Here is an 18,006-nt window from a genome sequence, read left to right on the forward strand (position 1 = left end):
AGCGTATATTACTTTTAAATAACCCTACACACCCCCAGCCGTGGTTAACATATAATTTCTCTCTATTATATCCATAGAAAGACAGTAACGAGAATACTCAACCTTACGTCAAATGAGCACTTGTCAAACCAAAACTAATCTTTTGTTTTCATTTGTAGGAAGTACCTCGACCACTGTCGACAAAGGTTTTCTAAACACAAAAACACTGTACAGCGGTTGTTGTTGTAGAGGCAAAGTACTGGGTTCTACTTAGCAACCTTCCCTTAACGACAAGCAAGAACAGTCAAGGGGCCATATTTACAGTTTTGTCGTGTTGTGAGTAATTTTATTTTATCCGTAGTCTTCCGGGAAAAAAGCCATTTTTCCGCCATGTATGACGACGACGACGAACCAGAAGGGCCAAAGAGTTCTTTCACGACTTACCTTTCCGAAGGAAATGTGCATTTTAACCAGGGGGAATACAAAAAGGCTCTGGATAGTTACACTCAGGTATACTCGAATAACTTGGTCGATTTCAATGAAATATTCTTAGATCAAAAACACTTACGATTCTCTAGAATATCCTGATTTATTCGAGCTCTTATAAATGTTACTTCTTTGCTTTGGAAGTCTTGAAGTCTTGCCATTAGTTCAAGATTAAAGATAATAAAACAAAATTACCGTTTATCTATGTGATTATTTAAGTATCGTGATGTACTTTTGTAGCCAAGTTGCTGTCGTTGCATGACTTCCTACTGTGATTGGACCTTTCAAAATATTAGCGGTTACAGGATGTTAGTCTTTTCTCTGATCCGACATGAGATCGACAAAATTTAATGACTAGGAATTGAACTTGCTTTGTTGCGTTTGATAAATAGCAGGATTGAATCTCAATCTGGTTGACAGTGCAGTACGTTTTGTTAAAAGTTATCCACTGGATGGTGAATTTATCTGTTGGATGGTGTTATCTCAGCCCTTTATACAACTAGAACCAGTTTTTTACGATCATGAAAAAATTTTAGATACCAAATATTTATCTAATGTGCCCACAAATGATGTGCATTGTCCCGACCCACACAAGCATCTCAGTTCTCTGTGATTTGTTCTGATTGGCTGACACAATTACCTCAATATTGGTTTTGTGGGACTCAACCCTAGAATGTTCAAATGAAATTAAATAATCTATTTACATCTTCTTTTCACAGGCCCTGGAGCTACAGCCAGGTTACAAAGTGTGTCTTGTCCAGCGATCAAAGTGTTACTTGAGGTTAGGCAATGCTGATGCCGCACTGAGAGACGCAGAAGAATCACTTGCAGAAGATAAAGAATATAACAAGGTTTGGAAGCCTGTCAACACTTTAAACCATTAGATCTGATTTGTAATTCACCTCTCTAGATACTACTCATTTCATGGTTAACTTGACAAGAGAATTTGGTTTTACATCAGTAACACCTTCTACATGTAACTGATAAGTTGATTATCCTGACTTATAACTTGTTAATTAGATGATGCATTGAAACTGTGAGGAATATTTAAGTATTTACTTTTAGTATAATTGTTCTGGTGATTATTCAGACGTACACAATCTGATTGGTCAAGGATAGTGAAAATTTAATCCCAAAGAGCATAAAGGCTGCTACTAAGTTTGGTAGAACACTTTTAAAAGATAAAATATAAATTTTACATTGTTAAATTCAGATAGAAACTGGGGATCAATATCATTATCTGGGCAACTACTCACCTACCCCTCCCCTAACTTTAACTTGTTATCAATTGACTGTTGTTGAGTTAAGGGAGGGGTAGGTGGGCAGTTGCCCAGATACTGATATTGATCCGAAACTGGCTGCCCATCTTGATACAAGTAATTAAAAAAATTGTAACAAAAGATAATTATGCAAAGTTTTCTTTATTTATAGAATGGTTGGAATAACATAATGAATTTGCTACAGAATTCAAAAGCACCTGAGCAATTATATTAAAATAATTATTTGCCTCAGGCTCAGTGAATACTGTTGAATAATCCCCTCGACTTCATCCTGACAAATAGTTTTTAACCCTTGACACCCTAACATCAGTATTCATATTCTCCAAACTGTTCTCTGTACATTTACTAAGGTGCTAGCAAGGAGAATTTGTCTAACAATCAAGAGTTTCTTTAGTTGGTGATCATTTCCTTTATTCTTATGGCATTAATGTGTGATTCAGTGGTGATATTGTAAGGAGAAATTAGATGCTAGTCACTCTTAGGGGTTAAAGGGTTAAAAGGTTTTCATCTCAGTGACAGGAGTTACAGGGATAGGGATCTCAAGGGATGTGCTCTAACAATGGTGGATCTAGGGGAGGGACCCAGGGGGCGAGAATCACAGATGGAAGAAAAGCTGTATGGCAAGCGATGAAAAACCACCGGCCCTCCCCCCTCCCCAGCTCAAGGTCTGGATCTGCCACTGTCTTAAATTCCCTCTCTGAAAAAAGAAAATGATTGGAAATTTTCTTGCATTAAATTTTGGCAAGTATCCTTATTTTGAGGAATTCTTCCTCAATATTTTATTGAAAGGTAAGTATGGTAGAGTAATTTTCTTACTAACGGTACTTGTTTGTTGTGGAGGTTCAACATTACAGTTACTAACAAAGGGAATTTATTTATATACAGGGCCTTTATCAAAAAGCAGAAGCTCTTTATTCCAAGGGAGAGTTTGAGTATGCTCTCTTGTATTATCACCGTGGATATAAGCTGAGACAAGACCAGGAGGAGTTCAAACTCGGCATCCAGAAAGCTCAAGAGGCCATTGATAATGCTATCGGAAGTAAGAATTACTTGTCATAATTCATTCACTGAGTAGATCAGTAGATTTATACTGAGTACCCATGGTTTTACCTGATGTTGCTCTGTGATTGGTCTCAAAAACCAACCCCCCCCCCCTGCCTCAAGCAGTCAGATGTATTAAACAAAGACTAATATGATGAATTGATCTCATGTCTTTACTGTACTTTTGTGACACTCCATCTAGATCTGATTTTGTGTAATGAATTTTTTGACCACCCTTAGTGAGAAGAGATCTGTTTACAAACCAAAATTTTAACAATGTGTGAAAACTTGCATTTTAAAAAAGTTTTACATGCTGTAACTTTCATTAATTTCTCAAGTATTATTCAAAATCTTTTATAGCTTTACCCCATGCATGCACTGACCTTTCTAACTTATTTGATATATAGATTTAGCCAAGCCTAAAGGCGGAGCTCGCATTTTTTTTTCCCACACATCTCAAGGGCACAACACCTTGCCCCGGCCAGGACTAGAACCTGGGTTGTCCAACTTGGAGCCCAGTGCACTGACCACTGGACTACTGAACAAAGCCGTGGTGTTGGTGTGCCCGCAATTCAGTTGACCATGCATGTTAAAAGTAGCATCTTGAATGGTTGTACAGTCATACATTCAAATTTTTTCAGCTTGATGGGTTACTACTATTTTGTATAATTATGGGGCTATGCTCTGCAAGCTCTGCTATTATTTAGTTACAGTTACTGAATGCACATGTGAGATATAAAACTGCAACCAGCGATTTCTTTTTATATACATTACTGCATTTATAACTTCAAGGTGAAACTTAATACTAACAAAACTTCACTTACCACATGTCATGAGAGTAATTCTGTAAACAAATATTTTATTGATGTTTGCTTTCCAGGTAAAGCCAGGGTCAAATTGGAAAATAAAGGAGATTTGTCCTTTTTTGCCAAACAGGATGAAGCTGTGAGTATAACACTGTTTTTAAGTTAGTAACATCATCTCAGTAGCTCATATATACATCAAAAGATGTTATCCTTATTTATAAAGGAGTACCATCACTCTGAATTCCTTGGATATTGAATTCTGATGTAATTCTATGGGGTAGATTTTTTACCATGACCAATAGTTGTTCAATAACTCAAAGAGCTCTAAGTTTCCATCAATGGTGTTGAATGTTGCAACTTATTATTTTTTTTATGTCTTTTTATTCAATGTTAGAAAAAGACAACTAAAGGCTACAGCAAACCAACTGCTCTGGCAGCAAGAAATCAACAACAAGCAGCAAACCGAGGAAAAAACACCAAAAGTCCTGTTAAATCAGAAAAAACGGTCAAAAAAGTAAGCCCATTTTACAGTACTACCTTTGACAGTGGAGTCTTAGTTTTTCTGGCTGTTTGATCATCAGGACTTAATTGAATTACTTGTGATTATTGGTTTAATTTTTCCCTTTTTTTTTTGTTGCAGCTTTTAGGTGAATTATATGCAGACAAGAAGTACCTTGAGAAACTGATGGATGACCAAGGTACATTGGGCTGTTGCCAAGAACATCATATGCAACATTTCTAATTTTCTCATCCCTTTGCCTATTTACTTAGTACTCTTATTGTGGGGGCTGTCCTGGTGTACCGGTACACGAGGGAATTCCTTTTGTTTTCATAACCATACATGGAGTTATGACGCAGTTCGTTAATGTTTCCTTCTTTTGTGTACCGGTACACGAGGACACAACCCTTATTGTGTGTATTCCATGATGTTTAATTCTAGGCAGATATGGAAATAACAGTTAGCATAAACGTACAGCTGTAGGCATCCTTATTTGGTCAATTAACTTTTGGCAGCATGTAGTGGAGGTGTAATTTTTGTTCTGAACAGTAAGTGCCTTTTCTGCTCCAGCGAAAAAGTTGTATAGTTTGGCAAATTTTTTGTCACCAACAACATTTTACAAGTGCAAAAATTGTCTTTGTTGCAAAACAACGTAGCATAAATCCTAGTGATTGGAATTGGAGTCCTTTGGCAAACTATATATGCTGGCTGCTCTTACAGACAGATCAGGTGCTGATTGAATCTGACAGCTTTGGAAATCTCAAAGTGGACGCAACAGATGAAACAAAAATTTGTAAATGAAAAAATTTGTCCTTTGTTTTTGTCAGAACAATTCTTGTTTTGTTTCCCAGCATGGAAAGGTCCTCAGTGTCAAAAGGTTTCAAATATTACTATCCACTATGTCTCAATTGTAAATTAGGGCCTTGCCGAAAGGTGCTTCTTAAGTTTCAAGTCAGGATTGGTAGAAGAACTGAGAGACCACTGGCAATTAGGTTAATTAGGAAATTATGAAATTTCTTTTTTCTCCCAAGAATTTGTCTTCCTAAAAAATTCAAGTTAGCTGCTAAACATTTCAGAACAAAATTCTGAGTGTTTGTCTTGCAAGTCTTGCATTCCTAAACTCTACTTTCTTTTTTTGTAGATTTTATTCATGGAAATAGCAGCAAACCAATTTATGATCTGGTCCAAGATGGCTTGAGTTATTTAGATACGAGAATTGAATTCTGGAGACAACAAGAACCACTCTATGCTCGCAAGAACAAGAAACTGCCCCCAAGAAAATCTCCTCAGAGGCAACTCCCTGCTGACACCACAAAATTCATCTTGAGATCCTTGGAGGAAATAGACCAGGCGTTGGCAGATGGTGATCCAGAGACAAGTTTAAATAAGGCACAGTCAACTTTAAAAACAGTACAGTCATTAGGAGCAGAGAGTGTCCCAAACAAGGCAGAGGTTGTGGGTAATTTGTACTCTTGTATTGGAAATGCTCATCTTGAGATGGAAAATTATGAAGAAGCTTTGAAGTTCCATGAAAAAGATCTGAAGGCTGCTAAAAAAATGTAAGTTGTTACTTGTAAAAAGATACAGTTCAAGAACTGGTCCAGCTGATAGAATTTGGTAAATTAAAGTGATCTGTGTTCTAATGAAGTCAGTTGCTGGAAAATACCATATTACGGTTTTTTCCCATGAAGCAGAAAGAAATGAAACTTAGTGTAAACCCTCCAAATGTGATGATAATTAGGATCACATGGAGGTTTCATCATCAAATAGTTGCTGATGGTGGTATAGGCACCTGTAATCATCAAGGGGGCAGTACAAATTTTATGAATGAAATTTTAACAGACAATTGTGAGATACCTTATAAACAATGACCATTCAATATTAAGAGAGCTTATAAATTAAAACACTTTCCTCTATTTTCTATATTTCCCTCTTAGGGAGAACAAGGAAGCTAAATCACGAGCGCTGGACAACCTTGGAAGACTGTATGCTAAGATGGGAGAATACACCAAAGCTATCGATTCCTGGATGGAGAAACTTCCACTCAGTAAATCAGTTTTAGAAAGCACATGGCTTTATCATGAAATTGGCAGGTGTCATTTAGAGCTCAAATACTACCAGGATGCTAAGGAGTTTGGTCAAAGATCATTGGCTGCAGCAGAGCAAGCAGATGATAAAGTGTGGCAGCTTAATGCTACAGTTCTTGCAGCTCAAGCTGAAGGTGATTTTTGTTGCTAATGAGATAGGCCTTGTTTGAATTTAAATATCAATTGTCAACTCCCAGAAGTAACATGTAACTTCCAACTATGTTATATATACATTATCCAGCAAACAGGTCATGAGGATACTCAAAATTTCCAGATAGAAGTTGTCAGCTTGATCTAAATTCTCGTAACTGCAAGAAAATGTGTAGAAGTTAGTCAAGAGGAGAGAATTAACAATCAGATCTTGGGATATGCTGGAGTACCTAAAAGTTTTAAGACAACTATAAATCCCCATGAAGATTCATAAGCAAGATGGCTACAATTTTTCTTTTGAAAGATCCAACAACTGAGCTGCATAGAATTCATTTATGAGCAATGTTATTTCCTAGTATCATATGCAACCAGTGTACTACATACTGCCAAGATCAGCATTTGAGGAGCAATGTCCCAGCTGTCCTGTTTAGAGAAAGATAATAACAGATTGAATTGAATTATTTTTATACTTGTTAGTGAGCCACAGTGCAGGCCACACAATTATCATTTAAATATCAAATGTTAAGCAAGTTTTTTTTTTAAGGTTTTTAAAAAGTAGTTTTCCATTGACTGATCCTTAACAATACAACTTGACTGTTTGCAATTTAGTGAAGCTTGGAGATCTCAAAGATGCCCTGCAATCTTTTGAAAAAGCCTTAGACCTAGCCAAAATACTGGAGGATGATGCAGCTGAAAATGCCATATCCAAAGCCATCAATGACGTCAATGACAGAATCACACAAGGTGAGTGGGTTGTCATGGTGTTTACTCCTTTTTAATGAGCAGTTATGCCCGAAGATCTTAGATAACCAGAGCCCTATTACTCGTTATTAAACATAAGTGACCAAGGAAATTGATTAACTCTCTAAAAGTTTAACTAATAATATAATTTGGTTTTGTCATCTAAGTTGATACTGCAAATTGGTCACCATGAAGAGTTTCTTATGCGGTCATTTTGAGCATTAGCCTTTAGCCATTTGCTCTCACTAACAAAGGGCTAAATAAATGCTTCAAACATCAGCTTAGAAACTCTTCATGGTGGCCAATTTTCATTATTAACTCAGATGATAAAACCAAATTATCTTCTTACACTCCCCAACTGACACAACACCACAGTTTCTTTAGAAACTTAATCCTAAGAGGTTTACTCCGACAGTTACTTCCAGGCATTCAGCAGGTAAACAGTGCAAAATCTGTATGAAATATTAAACAGCTTGGTAGTAGGGGCAGAGTGTAAAATGAGGGAGGTTCAGGCTGGGTCATTTTTTATGCTGGACAATTTGTCAACTAATTTTAAATCACTACAACCAGTAAGGAAAAAGGGAAAATTTCTCATGAAATGGATGCATGAAAGCTAAAAGGGTAAAAACACACCAACTGGGTTAAGTACATGAAAAGAAAGGCGTTGCTTTTGACATTCAATTGAAAATTTGTGTCATTAATAGCTGCTGGGAAAAGTTGTTTTATCATTATCCACTTATGAACACTTGATCTCCAACAAGGGGTCAAATCTGGAGAAGAAAGTGCTGCTGATGAACATGAAGGTGCAGAGGAAAGCAAAGAAACAGCAGATGAACAAAATGAGGAAACTGAGGCAGCTAAACAAACAGAGGAGGAGGAACTAGTGAAAGAAGACTCAGTCAAAGAAAGCCATGAGGAGGCAAAGGAGGATGAAGCTGAAGAAGGAAATGCAAAAAAGGATGCAGAACAAGAACCAGATGAGGCAAATGGTGCAACAAAAGATGCTGATCAACCTGCTGAAGATGATGGAGTGAAGGAGCAATAAATGTCCTAAAATTGTCCATCAAACTCTGTATATATTGATGTATTAGAGCCTTTCCAGAGAAATTCAAAGTTTTACTTGTAGTTGCTAACTCTTTGTTAACTCAAAGGTGTTAAAATAGTTCTGCTAAACTTGTTGAATGTTATTTTACAACATTTTTATTTTGATTTTCATTTAAATGGTGGCTGTTGTCAGTGTAGCACTTTAAGTTTGATCATTATATGTAGAACGGTTTGATTGCAAGGAACATTCAGTCAGAGGAAATTGCACAGTGAAAATATTTTTTCTTCTGGAAAAGATGATGTAAATTGAAGGTGCAAGGAGAATAAAGGTTGACAAGAAAGTGGCAGTGTTTAAAGTTCTACTTTCATTAATTTTAAATGGCAAGAACGTCTTCTCCTTGTACAAAGAAACAAGCCAACCTGGAAAAGTACAATAATTTTTATTTGTATTTAGAACACAGGTTAGAAGTACTTTTTGCATGCCCTGATTGGGTAGTTCGGAAGTAATTAGCAAGAAATATTCACCTTCGAGCAGCCAGGGAGACAAAATTGCACTTCAAGAGCTTAGGGTAACCTGTGTGGTATATACTAAAACAAGTATTAACCTCAAAGTCAGCAAAAGGTTTGAATATTAACCTTGCCACTTTGGAACTTGGTAAATATCCAACCCTACTCAACCTCACTTTGGTTAATGATTGTTACATATGTTCAGTCATTAAACCTTGCTAAAATTAACTTAATCTATCATTGACTTTGGAAACAAGTTTTGCAAGAGTCTAAGTCTAGTTTGAGAGTGTACTATCAATTATTTCAACTCTACACAGTGATAAAGAATAAGATTCAGTGTTCTCCAGAAGCAACAGAAACCGGCATTTTTACTGGTTACTTTTTTCAGAAGTTGCAGCAAAATAGTGTAAAATATCTGTTAAGATCTGAAATAAATTTTCATGTTGCTTTATTTCTGTTCACCTGTATACTAAAAAAGATTTATTAACACTAGAAAAAAGAAAGTAAAAGTAAAACCAAAGGGAATAGATGTTGCGGAGATTTGCCCTTTAAGCACTAACTTACTTCTCACTGCCAACTATTTTTTTCAATGGCTAACACACCAAAGATTGTGGCGAGCTAACCAAGAAGAGCCGTCTGAAAACAAGGAGTGGTTGGATAGAAAAGGGCAGGAATTGACAACATTGGCAGTCTTAAAAAATAAACACCTCAATGACCATGGAAAATGTTGATTTTTTTTTTTTTTAATGCAAAATCATATTTGTTAGAAGTCCACCATGATGAGCTGGAGAAAGCTCCTCAGTGGTTAAATTTCCATTTGTTGATGAGGCTTGTTGAGAATAAATAGGTTTGCTTGATATTGGTTGCTCAATATTTGGTTATTGTCTCATTTTGGACAGAATCACATTTTACTGTGTGTATAGTTTCAGCTCTGGTCAATTTCTTGTGGTTGCTTCACACTGATTTGCGCTTTTTTAGCATTCTGTTCCAGTAGAGGGAACCCTATGTTCATCATTGAATGTGTTCAGCAAATTACTGCTTGCTTGTGTACTTTGTAATAAAACTGATGCTTTACTCTGATGGAACAATGTGCACATTAATTCCTGAGAACACAATTGAAACTATGCCTTTGTATGCCATTCTGGGTATTCCTGCCTTAAAGTCTGTCATTGCACCAAGTTGTTTAGCAACTTGTTCAAAGTTCTTTGGCGAGGAGTAGTGAACTTGTACATCTGTGGCAAAAACCTTTTTTTCTACCAATTGATCAGCAGTTACAAGAGGCAGTGAATGTACACGTACTACAAACCTTTGATCATAGTTGTCTTTCAGTAAATAGGAAAGGTCTGTTTTTGAAAATGGGTGCTTTTGGTCATTTAGCTTGATAAATTTCAAATGCTGATCATAAAATTGTCCACGACTAACACCTACTCGGCCAAATGTCCTTGTCCGTGGAATTTCTGGTCGAATACATGATCTGTTTTTACGTTGCGAGGCTTCCCTCATCCAATCATCCCAAAATCCAAGAGGCCATTTTGGCTCTAGTTCTATCCAAAGAGATTTTCTCATCATCCAGCCAAGTCCAGGGAAAAAGTCTGTTCTGTAAAGAACATCATTTCTTTTAACCATTCCTTCTTTTCCATTATCATTCCAAGCCGAGACACACCATAAGCTTGGATCCTTGTCCAACAAGGGTTTTGTTGCTTTAAAGTATTCATAAAAGTCTGGTGCTGTAAGGGTAGAAATAAATAAAATAACAAATTAGCACTTAACTGTGCACTTAACAGAATGCAGTTTGATGGTTTGATGTAAACAAAAACCAAACTTGCCAAAACAGCCAATGAGAACAAAGGAAATATAACAAGGAGCCAATGAAAACTTAAATAACACCGTGTGCTCTAATGGTTTTCCTGACAGCCATCAAAATCCATAAAATCAACTAGAAAACCCCTTTATATGCCTAAGGCATAATACAAGTCCAGCTTGACCCAAAAATTCCAAGTCCACTTTTTTTTTATATACATAACAAAACATATTATGTCATTGACAGTTGAATCATTTGAATTCACCAATGAGTGCAAGCCTCAAATTGAACAATAAAAATAAAATAAACTCCATAATTGCCTGCGCCAGGGCACGAGTGCCAACTAAGTTCTTTCAAATTTTTTTAACAATTCAACAAAATGCAGAAAAGGTTGCAGTACCATGTTAAATACTCAGAGCAGAGAGAGTCAGCAGCCAAATGGTTAGTGCACTGGGCCCTGAGTCAAAATGTCTGGGTTTGAGATCTGGCCAGCTTATTGTGTTGTGTTCTTGGGCAAAACACTTAACTGTCACAGTGCTTCTCTCAACCCAGGAATGTAAACGGATACCAAAGAATTGTCAGGAAAGCCTAATGAAATGAGATGAAATGCAATAGGGGTAACCTTGCAATGGACTAGCACCCCATTATGGAAAGGGTAGGGGAGGGGGGGGGGGAAAAATTAAAGTGATACTCCATGTTGCTTCATGTTAAAGAAACTGGGAAACTGGGAAACTGGGACAAGCTCTGGCTGACTGGGCCACTCAGCTCAAGCCTTACCCTGACTCCCTAGATAAATGAGTAATGAAAGTGGCCAAGTTATGATTGAAGGGTGTAAGTCTCTAGAGAAACGGTGGTGCTGCGTTGGTGGGAGAGTGTAACAGGGTAATGGTAACATAAATTGGCCACCTTAAAGAAACTCAAAGCTGACATTTCAAGAGCTGGCCCTTTGTCAGAGCAAATGATGAAGGGCTAACACTTGAAACGTCAGCTTTGAAACTATTTATGATGGCCAATTTAAGTTATCAACTCAGTTGATGATACTAAATTACAGAGTTATGATTATATATGAGTTTTTAATTTGACTGGAAGAGAGAGTGACACAGATAGAGGACTGTAAAAACTTACCAATATCAAGGTCGTCTTCAACAATCAAGACTGTGTCATAGCCCATGTTATCAAATACTTGTCCCAAAGCCCACTTATAATGACGGCTTATTTTAAAGTAACCCATCATTCCACGCATGTCGGCCGGGACATCTCTTACATCTGACAGGTCTGGTTGTTGAATGAATGAGACCTGATTTCCGTATGATCTAATGACATTTGCTGTCGCAGCATCCCCACAATCTTGGCTTACAACAATGGGGAATTCTTTAACAGAAGGGCGATACTTTATTAAAAGATCTAGACAACGCTTCACTGTTGGTCTGTTGCACGCCATAACTAGCACTGCAGCCACAAATTCCTCAGCTGCTGTTGTAACTGGCAAAAGTAACTTTGACTTCAACAATGTTGCAGTTTTCTGTGGCCCTGCTTTCAACTGAACTTCAGCTGGTGTTTCCACTCGGAAGCCTGCATGAACCTCATTGTTGTTTTGTTCACGTATCTCAAGTCCAACATTATCGGATTTCACGGGTTTACTCTGCAATCTCTGAACAGCTTCAGCTAAATCTTTTAATTTGGAGTCCGACTCCTTGAAATTTTCGAGATAGCTATCCGATATTTCCTTCAATCTGGCAGCTTTCTCTAGCTCAGCAATCGAAGTCTTGTTGATGAAGCGATAGAGAAGCACGCAGTTTCCTAGCACAAATATACAAGCGGCAAGTATAATCCACCAGCCTTGTTTTGTTATAAATACCACTTTCATTGTAGCAAAGAGTCAGTGATTAAATAAGGAAAATGTGTCAAATTAATTAATTGAAACGCATTATTTTGGAGGGTAACTCTTCGAGACAAGGTTGTCTCAGGTCACTGACACGTACAACAACATATAGCGTGCGAAGCAAAGTCGATAAATTATCGGAAGGTTTCGGAAATACTCGTGAATTCCGAATATGGTCCTTGCAAGCAAGCATCAGGCGTTCGAAAAAATGGCGGTCTTGAAAGTTGCGGCGTTTCTAGGGATAGTCACAGCTCTTGTAGCGGTTTTGATTGCCTGGTACACGAGTGAGAATTTTGATCCTGAAACTCTGCGAGTCAAAAAGGTCGTGATTTGTGGAGCTTCGACTGGGATTGGAGAAGAACTCGCTTATCAATATGCCAAACTTGGAGCTCAACTTTTACTTGTTGCCAGGCGTGAAGAGGAACTCAAAAAAGTTGTTGCACGTTGTGGAGATTTAGGAGCACAGACGGCAAACTACGTTGTTGCTGATCTGTCTTCTTTGGAGGCTGCCAAGCATTTAGCTGAAGTAAGAAGCAATCAATTAAATCTGCTTGCTTTGCCAAATTAGCGAGATCGAACATTTGAATCAAGCCACCCCACCCCCACCCCCCTACCAAATAGTGCATTTTTCTTTTTTCAGTCCCTAATCATAATCCCGAATATAGGGCCATTTGTTGAATCACAATACATCCCTTTGTGTTCTGCCTTATTATTCTGTAGTTGCTCCTTTATGGGTATGCTTAGGGCCTATTTACACGGTACGACTTTGTCGCATGCGACAAGCTTACGACAGGCTTACGACACGAATTGTTTCGTGTAAATCAAACCTACAACTCGCTTACGACTCTTAAGTCATGTCGTAGGCCTGTCGTAAGCTTGTCGCATGCGACAAAGTCGTGCCGTGTAAATAGGCCTTTACAGGTCCAAGTATGCAAGGTGGCAGGTCCTAGAGACACATTAGAGGGACAGGTCGCAGTGACAATTTCTCTCATTTTATATAAAAATCATTGCGTGAATCCCTGTCTTTTTACTTGACTTTTTCCCTTGAAAGTAACCACACAAATTCATAATTTGAATTTCTATGTGTGTATAATCACACTGAGAATTTAAGTCACAGAACTTGTTTTGAAATCATGAAACGTATTACTCCTTGGTCTTGTTGCCCGACTTTAATCTGTCATTATAAACCCTTGTAAGATACTAGGAAATGAACTAATTGTTGTCTTTGATAGGAAACTAACAAGCTATTTGATGGACCTGATGTATTGATTCTCAACCATTTAAAGCCATTTTACGAATTATGGAACAAGAACAGTAACCTCGAAAAAGTTCCACAGTACTTTGCTGTCAATACCATAAGTTATATCAATATTGCTACCTTACTGCTCCCTGGCCTTCGGAAGACCAATGGAAGCATACTTGTTGTGTCATCATTTGCTGGGGTTGTTCCTGTGCCAAGAGTTTCAACTTATTGTGGAAACAAGCACGCACTGCATGGATTTTTTGACAGCTTGCGTCAAGATTTAGCTCTGCAAGGCCAGCGTGGAATTTCTGTCACATTGTGTGTTTTAGGGTTAATCGAGACAAAAAACGCTCGCACTATGACCAAAGGCCTTCCTGTGGACAAAGGTATAAAGAGAGAACCTGTGGATGAATGTGCTCTTTCCATGATCAAAGGAGCTGCTTTGAGAAAACGGCAAATATATTTCCCATGGTATTTAAGTTTTGTTGAAACAGTACATTTCTTTTTCCCAAGTTTTGTTGAGAGTGTAATTCAAGTTGCTACCAATGAAAAACCAATGGTGGATATTTGGGAATGGTGAGATTTTATTGCCGTAGGCTCAATGTTGTAGAGCAGAGCCAAAATAAATAGAGCTCTTCTTGACATTGTATTCTTTTTTTATGGTGATTTCTTGTAATTGAGATAGAGGCTTGTGAAAACACATTTTCATTATTTTCTTTGTGTGTGTGTGCTGTGTAGATATGACCATGAATAACTGACATTTAATATATTGAAAGGTTCTGCTGGGGCCCAGAATAGAACCTGGAGTGACTTTTGATGCAAAATAAAGTTATCTCTGTGTTTCACCAGAGAAAAAACAAAGAGGTCAGTTGAGATAAACAGGTCAGTTTGGAAGGTGGTTAGCTTTTTGTCAGAGGTCAGTCAAGGCTTCAAGAGAGTAGTGTGTATCATTGTCACCCTGGACCAATTTTGTAACACAATATGTAAATGTAAATTATCCACAAACATTTGTATTAAAAAGATGAAGTGAATTGTTTGGTGAACAAAATTACATCAATTTTTCTTCAAGAAACCTTGAATAACAACTGGTCATAATTTTATGTCACTTTTTCAGTCCACGGTAACTAGCCATTGTAGTTTCTGCAAAATTTTCTTTCAAGCATAGCTATAGAATGATGTTTAAAGATATTCCTGGGTGTGCATTGTCATGGTATGGCATGTCAGGACTGCTTCATAAACAAAATATGATGTAACCATTTACAACAATGGTGGAGATTGTGTCAAGCTGTTGATTGTTAATTCTCTCCTTTTGCTGCTACACAGTTCCTTGTAAATTTTAGTAGTGAGAATTTGGTGTAAGATCAAGATAAAAACTTCTGCTTGATGGATTTTAGTATTCTCACCAACCATTTTCTGGAAAACATTCAGTTATCATAGGGAGAAGCTACATGTAGGTCACTTCTGGGAGTTGAAGGGTTTAGTGGTGGTTCAAGTTAGCTGATAGTAAATGACTAGGGAAAAAAATGGTATCAAGGGAAATGTGATCTTGTTTGAGTTACCCCAGGGTTGGAGTAAACCAAGTTTGATTCAGTAGGGTTCTACTGATAATCACAGAAAATGTCAACATGTGATAAAAACATCGGTGACACACTTAGCTGCACCTCACCTGGCCCTTTTTAGTTCTTACCACATTCTGACATCATCTGTGACCTATTACAGAACAGACCCACAGAAATAGTAAGTAAATAAGTAAGTAAATAATAACAAAATTGAAAAAAAATCAAATTCCAAAAAAACCTTTAGTAAATTTAAATGACTTTGTTAACCTGATAAGTTTGAGTATTTTCTTTACACATTTGCTGGATAATGTATAGATATTGTAGAGAGAGGTTATATGTCAATCACCTCTAGGACAGAGAATGGTGTGAACCTGGGAGTAACTTGATTGTGTGGTCTGATGGCCCATGTGAGAGTAGTTCTGAGAGGGAATGTTGTCATAAGTGGTAACTGATGTTCCAACAACCTGAGTAGAAGTTGTTTTCAGAGTCAAGTGAAAAGTTGTTGTCAGTTGAGTGCACTAAGTTCAGTTCATGTTAGCTGATTGAGATGCCATAGGATGTTGAGTGTTTCATCAAATGAAGTCATCATTGTCATTGTTTTTCAAAAAAATACAGTTGAGGTATTTGTTCTCATGAGATAAGCTGTCTGTTGTGTTGCATACAAGTTGTGCTTGTTGTGTTAGAGTCCTGATAGTTGTGGCTTTGTACAATGTCAGGTGGAAGGAAGACTTGTCAATAATTTGTAGTCTTCGGTGAGTTGTGGTCACATCTTACCAGGCTAGCCAAGTTTCACTTCTAGGACTAAAGAGTTAACTAATTACTCACTATATAGAGGTAAAGTGTTAACAATAGATACTGCACCATTTATTGGAACGAGATTTATCCAGTAATTAGCATTTAAACCCACCCTTTCCACTACCAGGGCCAAGATAATTTCTAGCAACTAGAAACTTTGGTTACATATTCAGGGCTCTTGATAGAACTCAGTGCATGTTAGAGTTTAGAAAGCCATCCTTCAGTATGGAGAAAGTGCCTACTACAACCACCTGCTTCAGCTTCTAAAAATATGCACAAGGAATACTTTACCACTTTTGTATTAGTATTTTTAATCTTTTGCCTTCAAAGATTGATAAGTAATTCTCCCTTCTTGCTTCTAAAAAGTTCCTCATTAAGTGGTAAGGATCAAGATAATTCATTAAATGATAAAGTTTATCTATTCTCTACCTCCAATGCTGGATGGAGTTATGGAATTGTGAGAAAATACTGGCACATGTCAATCACCTTTGGGTTCACAAGGTGAACACTGTTATTTTTGACAGTGGACCATTTTGATAAGATATTAAATCATATTTTCATCATCTTCATCTCCAAACAGTAACGGCTGGTTACCTTCACCAGATCTATGACCTCTAGCCATATGTCGGCGATCCCTTCTTATCATTAAAACAGCATACATGCAGACTGTCAAAGCAATTGCTGTACCTATAACTATGGCAATAACTTCTCCAGTTGTGAGCCAGTGGTCATTTGAGTGCAGAGGATTTGGCGCAACTTTCAGCAAGTGTGTAATGCGACTGAGTGAACCATTGTTTGGCAAAGGATCTATACCTAGTAAATGGCAAATCAATGGATAGATGTCAACCATCTCGATAGGACCACTTTTATAACCTTGCTTGAAAGCTGGGCCTTGTGCCAAGAAGAAAGGGTGCATGGTTGGTAAGGATGGGTGCCAGCCATGAGTTCCTTTTGTGACTACCTTGTGGGAATGGTTGAAGGGTCCCACTGTTGCCAACCAACCTTCTTCCAAGATGACATTAATTTCAGCTACAAATCTACTGTGTTTGAAATGAAGTTCTTCCGGAAGTTCCTCTTTTCTGTATACATTAAAATGCGATTTCTGTTTCTCTGCCTTCTTTAAACTATTATACGCTCCTGTTACATTGGTGGTATTGAATGAAAAGTAAGCCCAACCTGGAATCCATAAGGAATAATCTGGAGGTAAAAATTCATGCAAGTCCAAGACTGTGCTTGAATTGTACATAGCAGTGCCGTGATCAGCTGTTATTATCAAATTAACTGCATCCGTTAAATTTGCTTTGTGTAATTCTTGCAAGAGATAACCCGTAATTTCGTCGTCTCTTCCAATCTCTTCTGTAACATTTACCGAGTCAGGGCCACAGCAGTGGCCAGCTTCGTCCGGTTCCTCAAAGTATAAAGTGATAAAGGACGGTGGGTCTGGATCTTTCAACCATTTTAAAACCAAATCAACACGCCACTTCCAAGGAGAAATCGTTTCGTTTTCACGAGGGGCAAAAGGTCTTCCAAATCCAAATTCACTCGTGGTAAAAGACGGTTTTTGGCCTTTGTATTCCACATCATAGCCTGGCCAAAAACACATACCACTTCTATGTCCTTGTTTTTCGTTTGTCACCCAAAGAGGTTCGGCAAATTTGTCCCACCATTCGGAACTGTTCGTGTTCATGTTAAAAGATTTGTTCGCAATCGCGTCGTAAAACGAGTTCGATATTATTCCGTGGCTTTCAGGGTAAAGCCCTGTGACGATAGTGTAGTGATTGGGAAAAGTTACCGTTGGAAACACGTTCCTAACATATTCAGCCCGCACCCCTTGTTTCATGATAGAGGAGAAATTCTTCGTGGCAGTTCGATTCATGTCTAAGTAGTCCCACCGAAACCCATCAAAGGAGACCAGAATAACAGTTTCCTTTCGCATAGAATAACCGCAATTGAACGAATAAAAGTACGAAACAAAAAAGAATATTTTCAAATTTACCATTTTGGTTAAAATATAACAAGGAGAGAAGCGGAAAATAATTAAAAAGAGCAAATATAATCCACCTGTCGAGGGTGTTCCTAACGGGCAATTAGTGAGTATATAATCAT

At 37.7% G+C, this 18,006-nt stretch overlaps 4 protein-coding genes across 4 annotated transcripts; 2 read left to right on the forward strand and 2 right to left on the reverse strand.

The window, feature by feature from the left end:
- The first annotated feature begins 247 nt into the window (after positions 1 to 247).
- Positions 248 to 8,454, forward strand: LOC113664263 (outer dynein arm-docking complex subunit 4). The gene is made up of 10 exons (XM_089193893.1): positions 248 to 489; positions 1,185 to 1,316; positions 2,631 to 2,784; positions 3,667 to 3,731; positions 3,987 to 4,106; positions 4,233 to 4,290; positions 5,233 to 5,650; positions 6,029 to 6,312; positions 6,938 to 7,072; positions 7,831 to 8,454. Exons 1-10 carry the CDS (start codon positions 370 to 372, stop codon positions 8,112 to 8,114), a joined length of 1,770 nt encoding a protein of 589 aa, XP_089050019.1. The 5' UTR covers positions 248 to 369; the 3' UTR covers positions 8,115 to 8,454.
- An 80-nt stretch (positions 8,455 to 8,534) lies between these two features.
- LOC113664252 (alpha-1,3-mannosyl-glycoprotein 2-beta-N-acetylglucosaminyltransferase) lies at positions 8,535 to 12,402 on the reverse strand. Its single transcript, XM_027179850.2, has 2 exons — positions 11,547 to 12,402; positions 8,535 to 10,347 (listed from the first exon to the last, which is right to left on the reverse strand). The coding sequence occupies exons 1-2, from the start codon at positions 12,286 to 12,288 to the stop codon at positions 9,692 to 9,694; spliced, it is 1,398 nt and encodes a 465-aa protein (XP_027035651.2). The 5' UTR covers positions 12,289 to 12,402; the 3' UTR covers positions 8,535 to 9,691.
- Positions 12,403 to 12,468: 66 nt separating this feature from the next.
- On the forward strand, positions 12,469 to 14,577 carry LOC113664253 (11-beta-hydroxysteroid dehydrogenase 1). The gene is made up of 2 exons (XM_027179851.2): positions 12,469 to 12,829; positions 13,536 to 14,577. Exons 1-2 carry the CDS (start codon positions 12,476 to 12,478, stop codon positions 14,124 to 14,126), a joined length of 945 nt encoding a protein of 314 aa, XP_027035652.2. The 5' UTR covers positions 12,469 to 12,475; the 3' UTR covers positions 14,127 to 14,577.
- Positions 14,578 to 15,968: 1,391 nt separating this feature from the next.
- LOC113664251 (bis(5'-adenosyl)-triphosphatase enpp4) lies at positions 15,969 to 18,004 on the reverse strand. The gene has a single exon (XM_027179849.2). The coding sequence runs from the start codon at positions 17,897 to 17,899 to the stop codon at positions 16,445 to 16,447; it is 1,455 nt and encodes a 484-aa protein (XP_027035650.2). The 5' UTR covers positions 17,900 to 18,004; the 3' UTR covers positions 15,969 to 16,444.
- Positions 18,005 to 18,006: the final 2 nt, after the last annotated feature.

This window comes from Pocillopora damicornis, chromosome 14 (genome assembly GCF_964200805.1).
Source record: "Pocillopora damicornis chromosome 14, jaPocDami1.2, whole genome shotgun sequence".
NCBI classification, from domain to species: domain Eukaryota; kingdom Metazoa; phylum Cnidaria; class Anthozoa; order Scleractinia; family Pocilloporidae; genus Pocillopora; species Pocillopora damicornis.

Coding starts and splice junctions, on each gene's coding strand:
- LOC113664251 (XM_027179849.2), bottom strand. CDS start 17,899: ATGGTAAATTTGAAAATATTCTTTTTTGTTTCGTACTTTTATTCGTTC.
- LOC113664253 (XM_027179851.2), top strand. CDS start 12,476: ATGGTCCTTGCAAGCAAGCATCAGGCGTTCGAAAAAATGGCGGTCTTG. Junction 12,830..13,535: donor CTGCCAAGCATTTAGCTGAA/GTAAGAAGCAAT, acceptor TGTCTTTGATAG/GAAACTAACAAGCTATTTGA.
- LOC113664252 (XM_027179850.2), bottom strand. CDS start 12,288: ATGAAAGTGGTATTTATAACAAAACAAGGCTGGTGGATTATACTTGCC. Junction 10,348..11,546: donor TGAAGACGACCTTGATATTG/GTAAGTTTTTAC, acceptor CTACCCTTACAG/CACCAGACTTTTATGAATAC.
- LOC113664263 (XM_089193893.1), top strand. CDS start 370: ATGTATGACGACGACGACGAACCAGAAGGGCCAAAGAGTTCTTTCACG. Junction 3,732..3,986: donor TTGCCAAACAGGATGAAGCT/GTGAGTATAACA, acceptor ATTCAATGTTAG/AAAAAGACAACTAAAGGCTA. Junction 5,651..6,028: donor CTGAAGGCTGCTAAAAAAAT/GTAAGTTGTTAC, acceptor TTTCCCTCTTAG/GGAGAACAAGGAAGCTAAAT.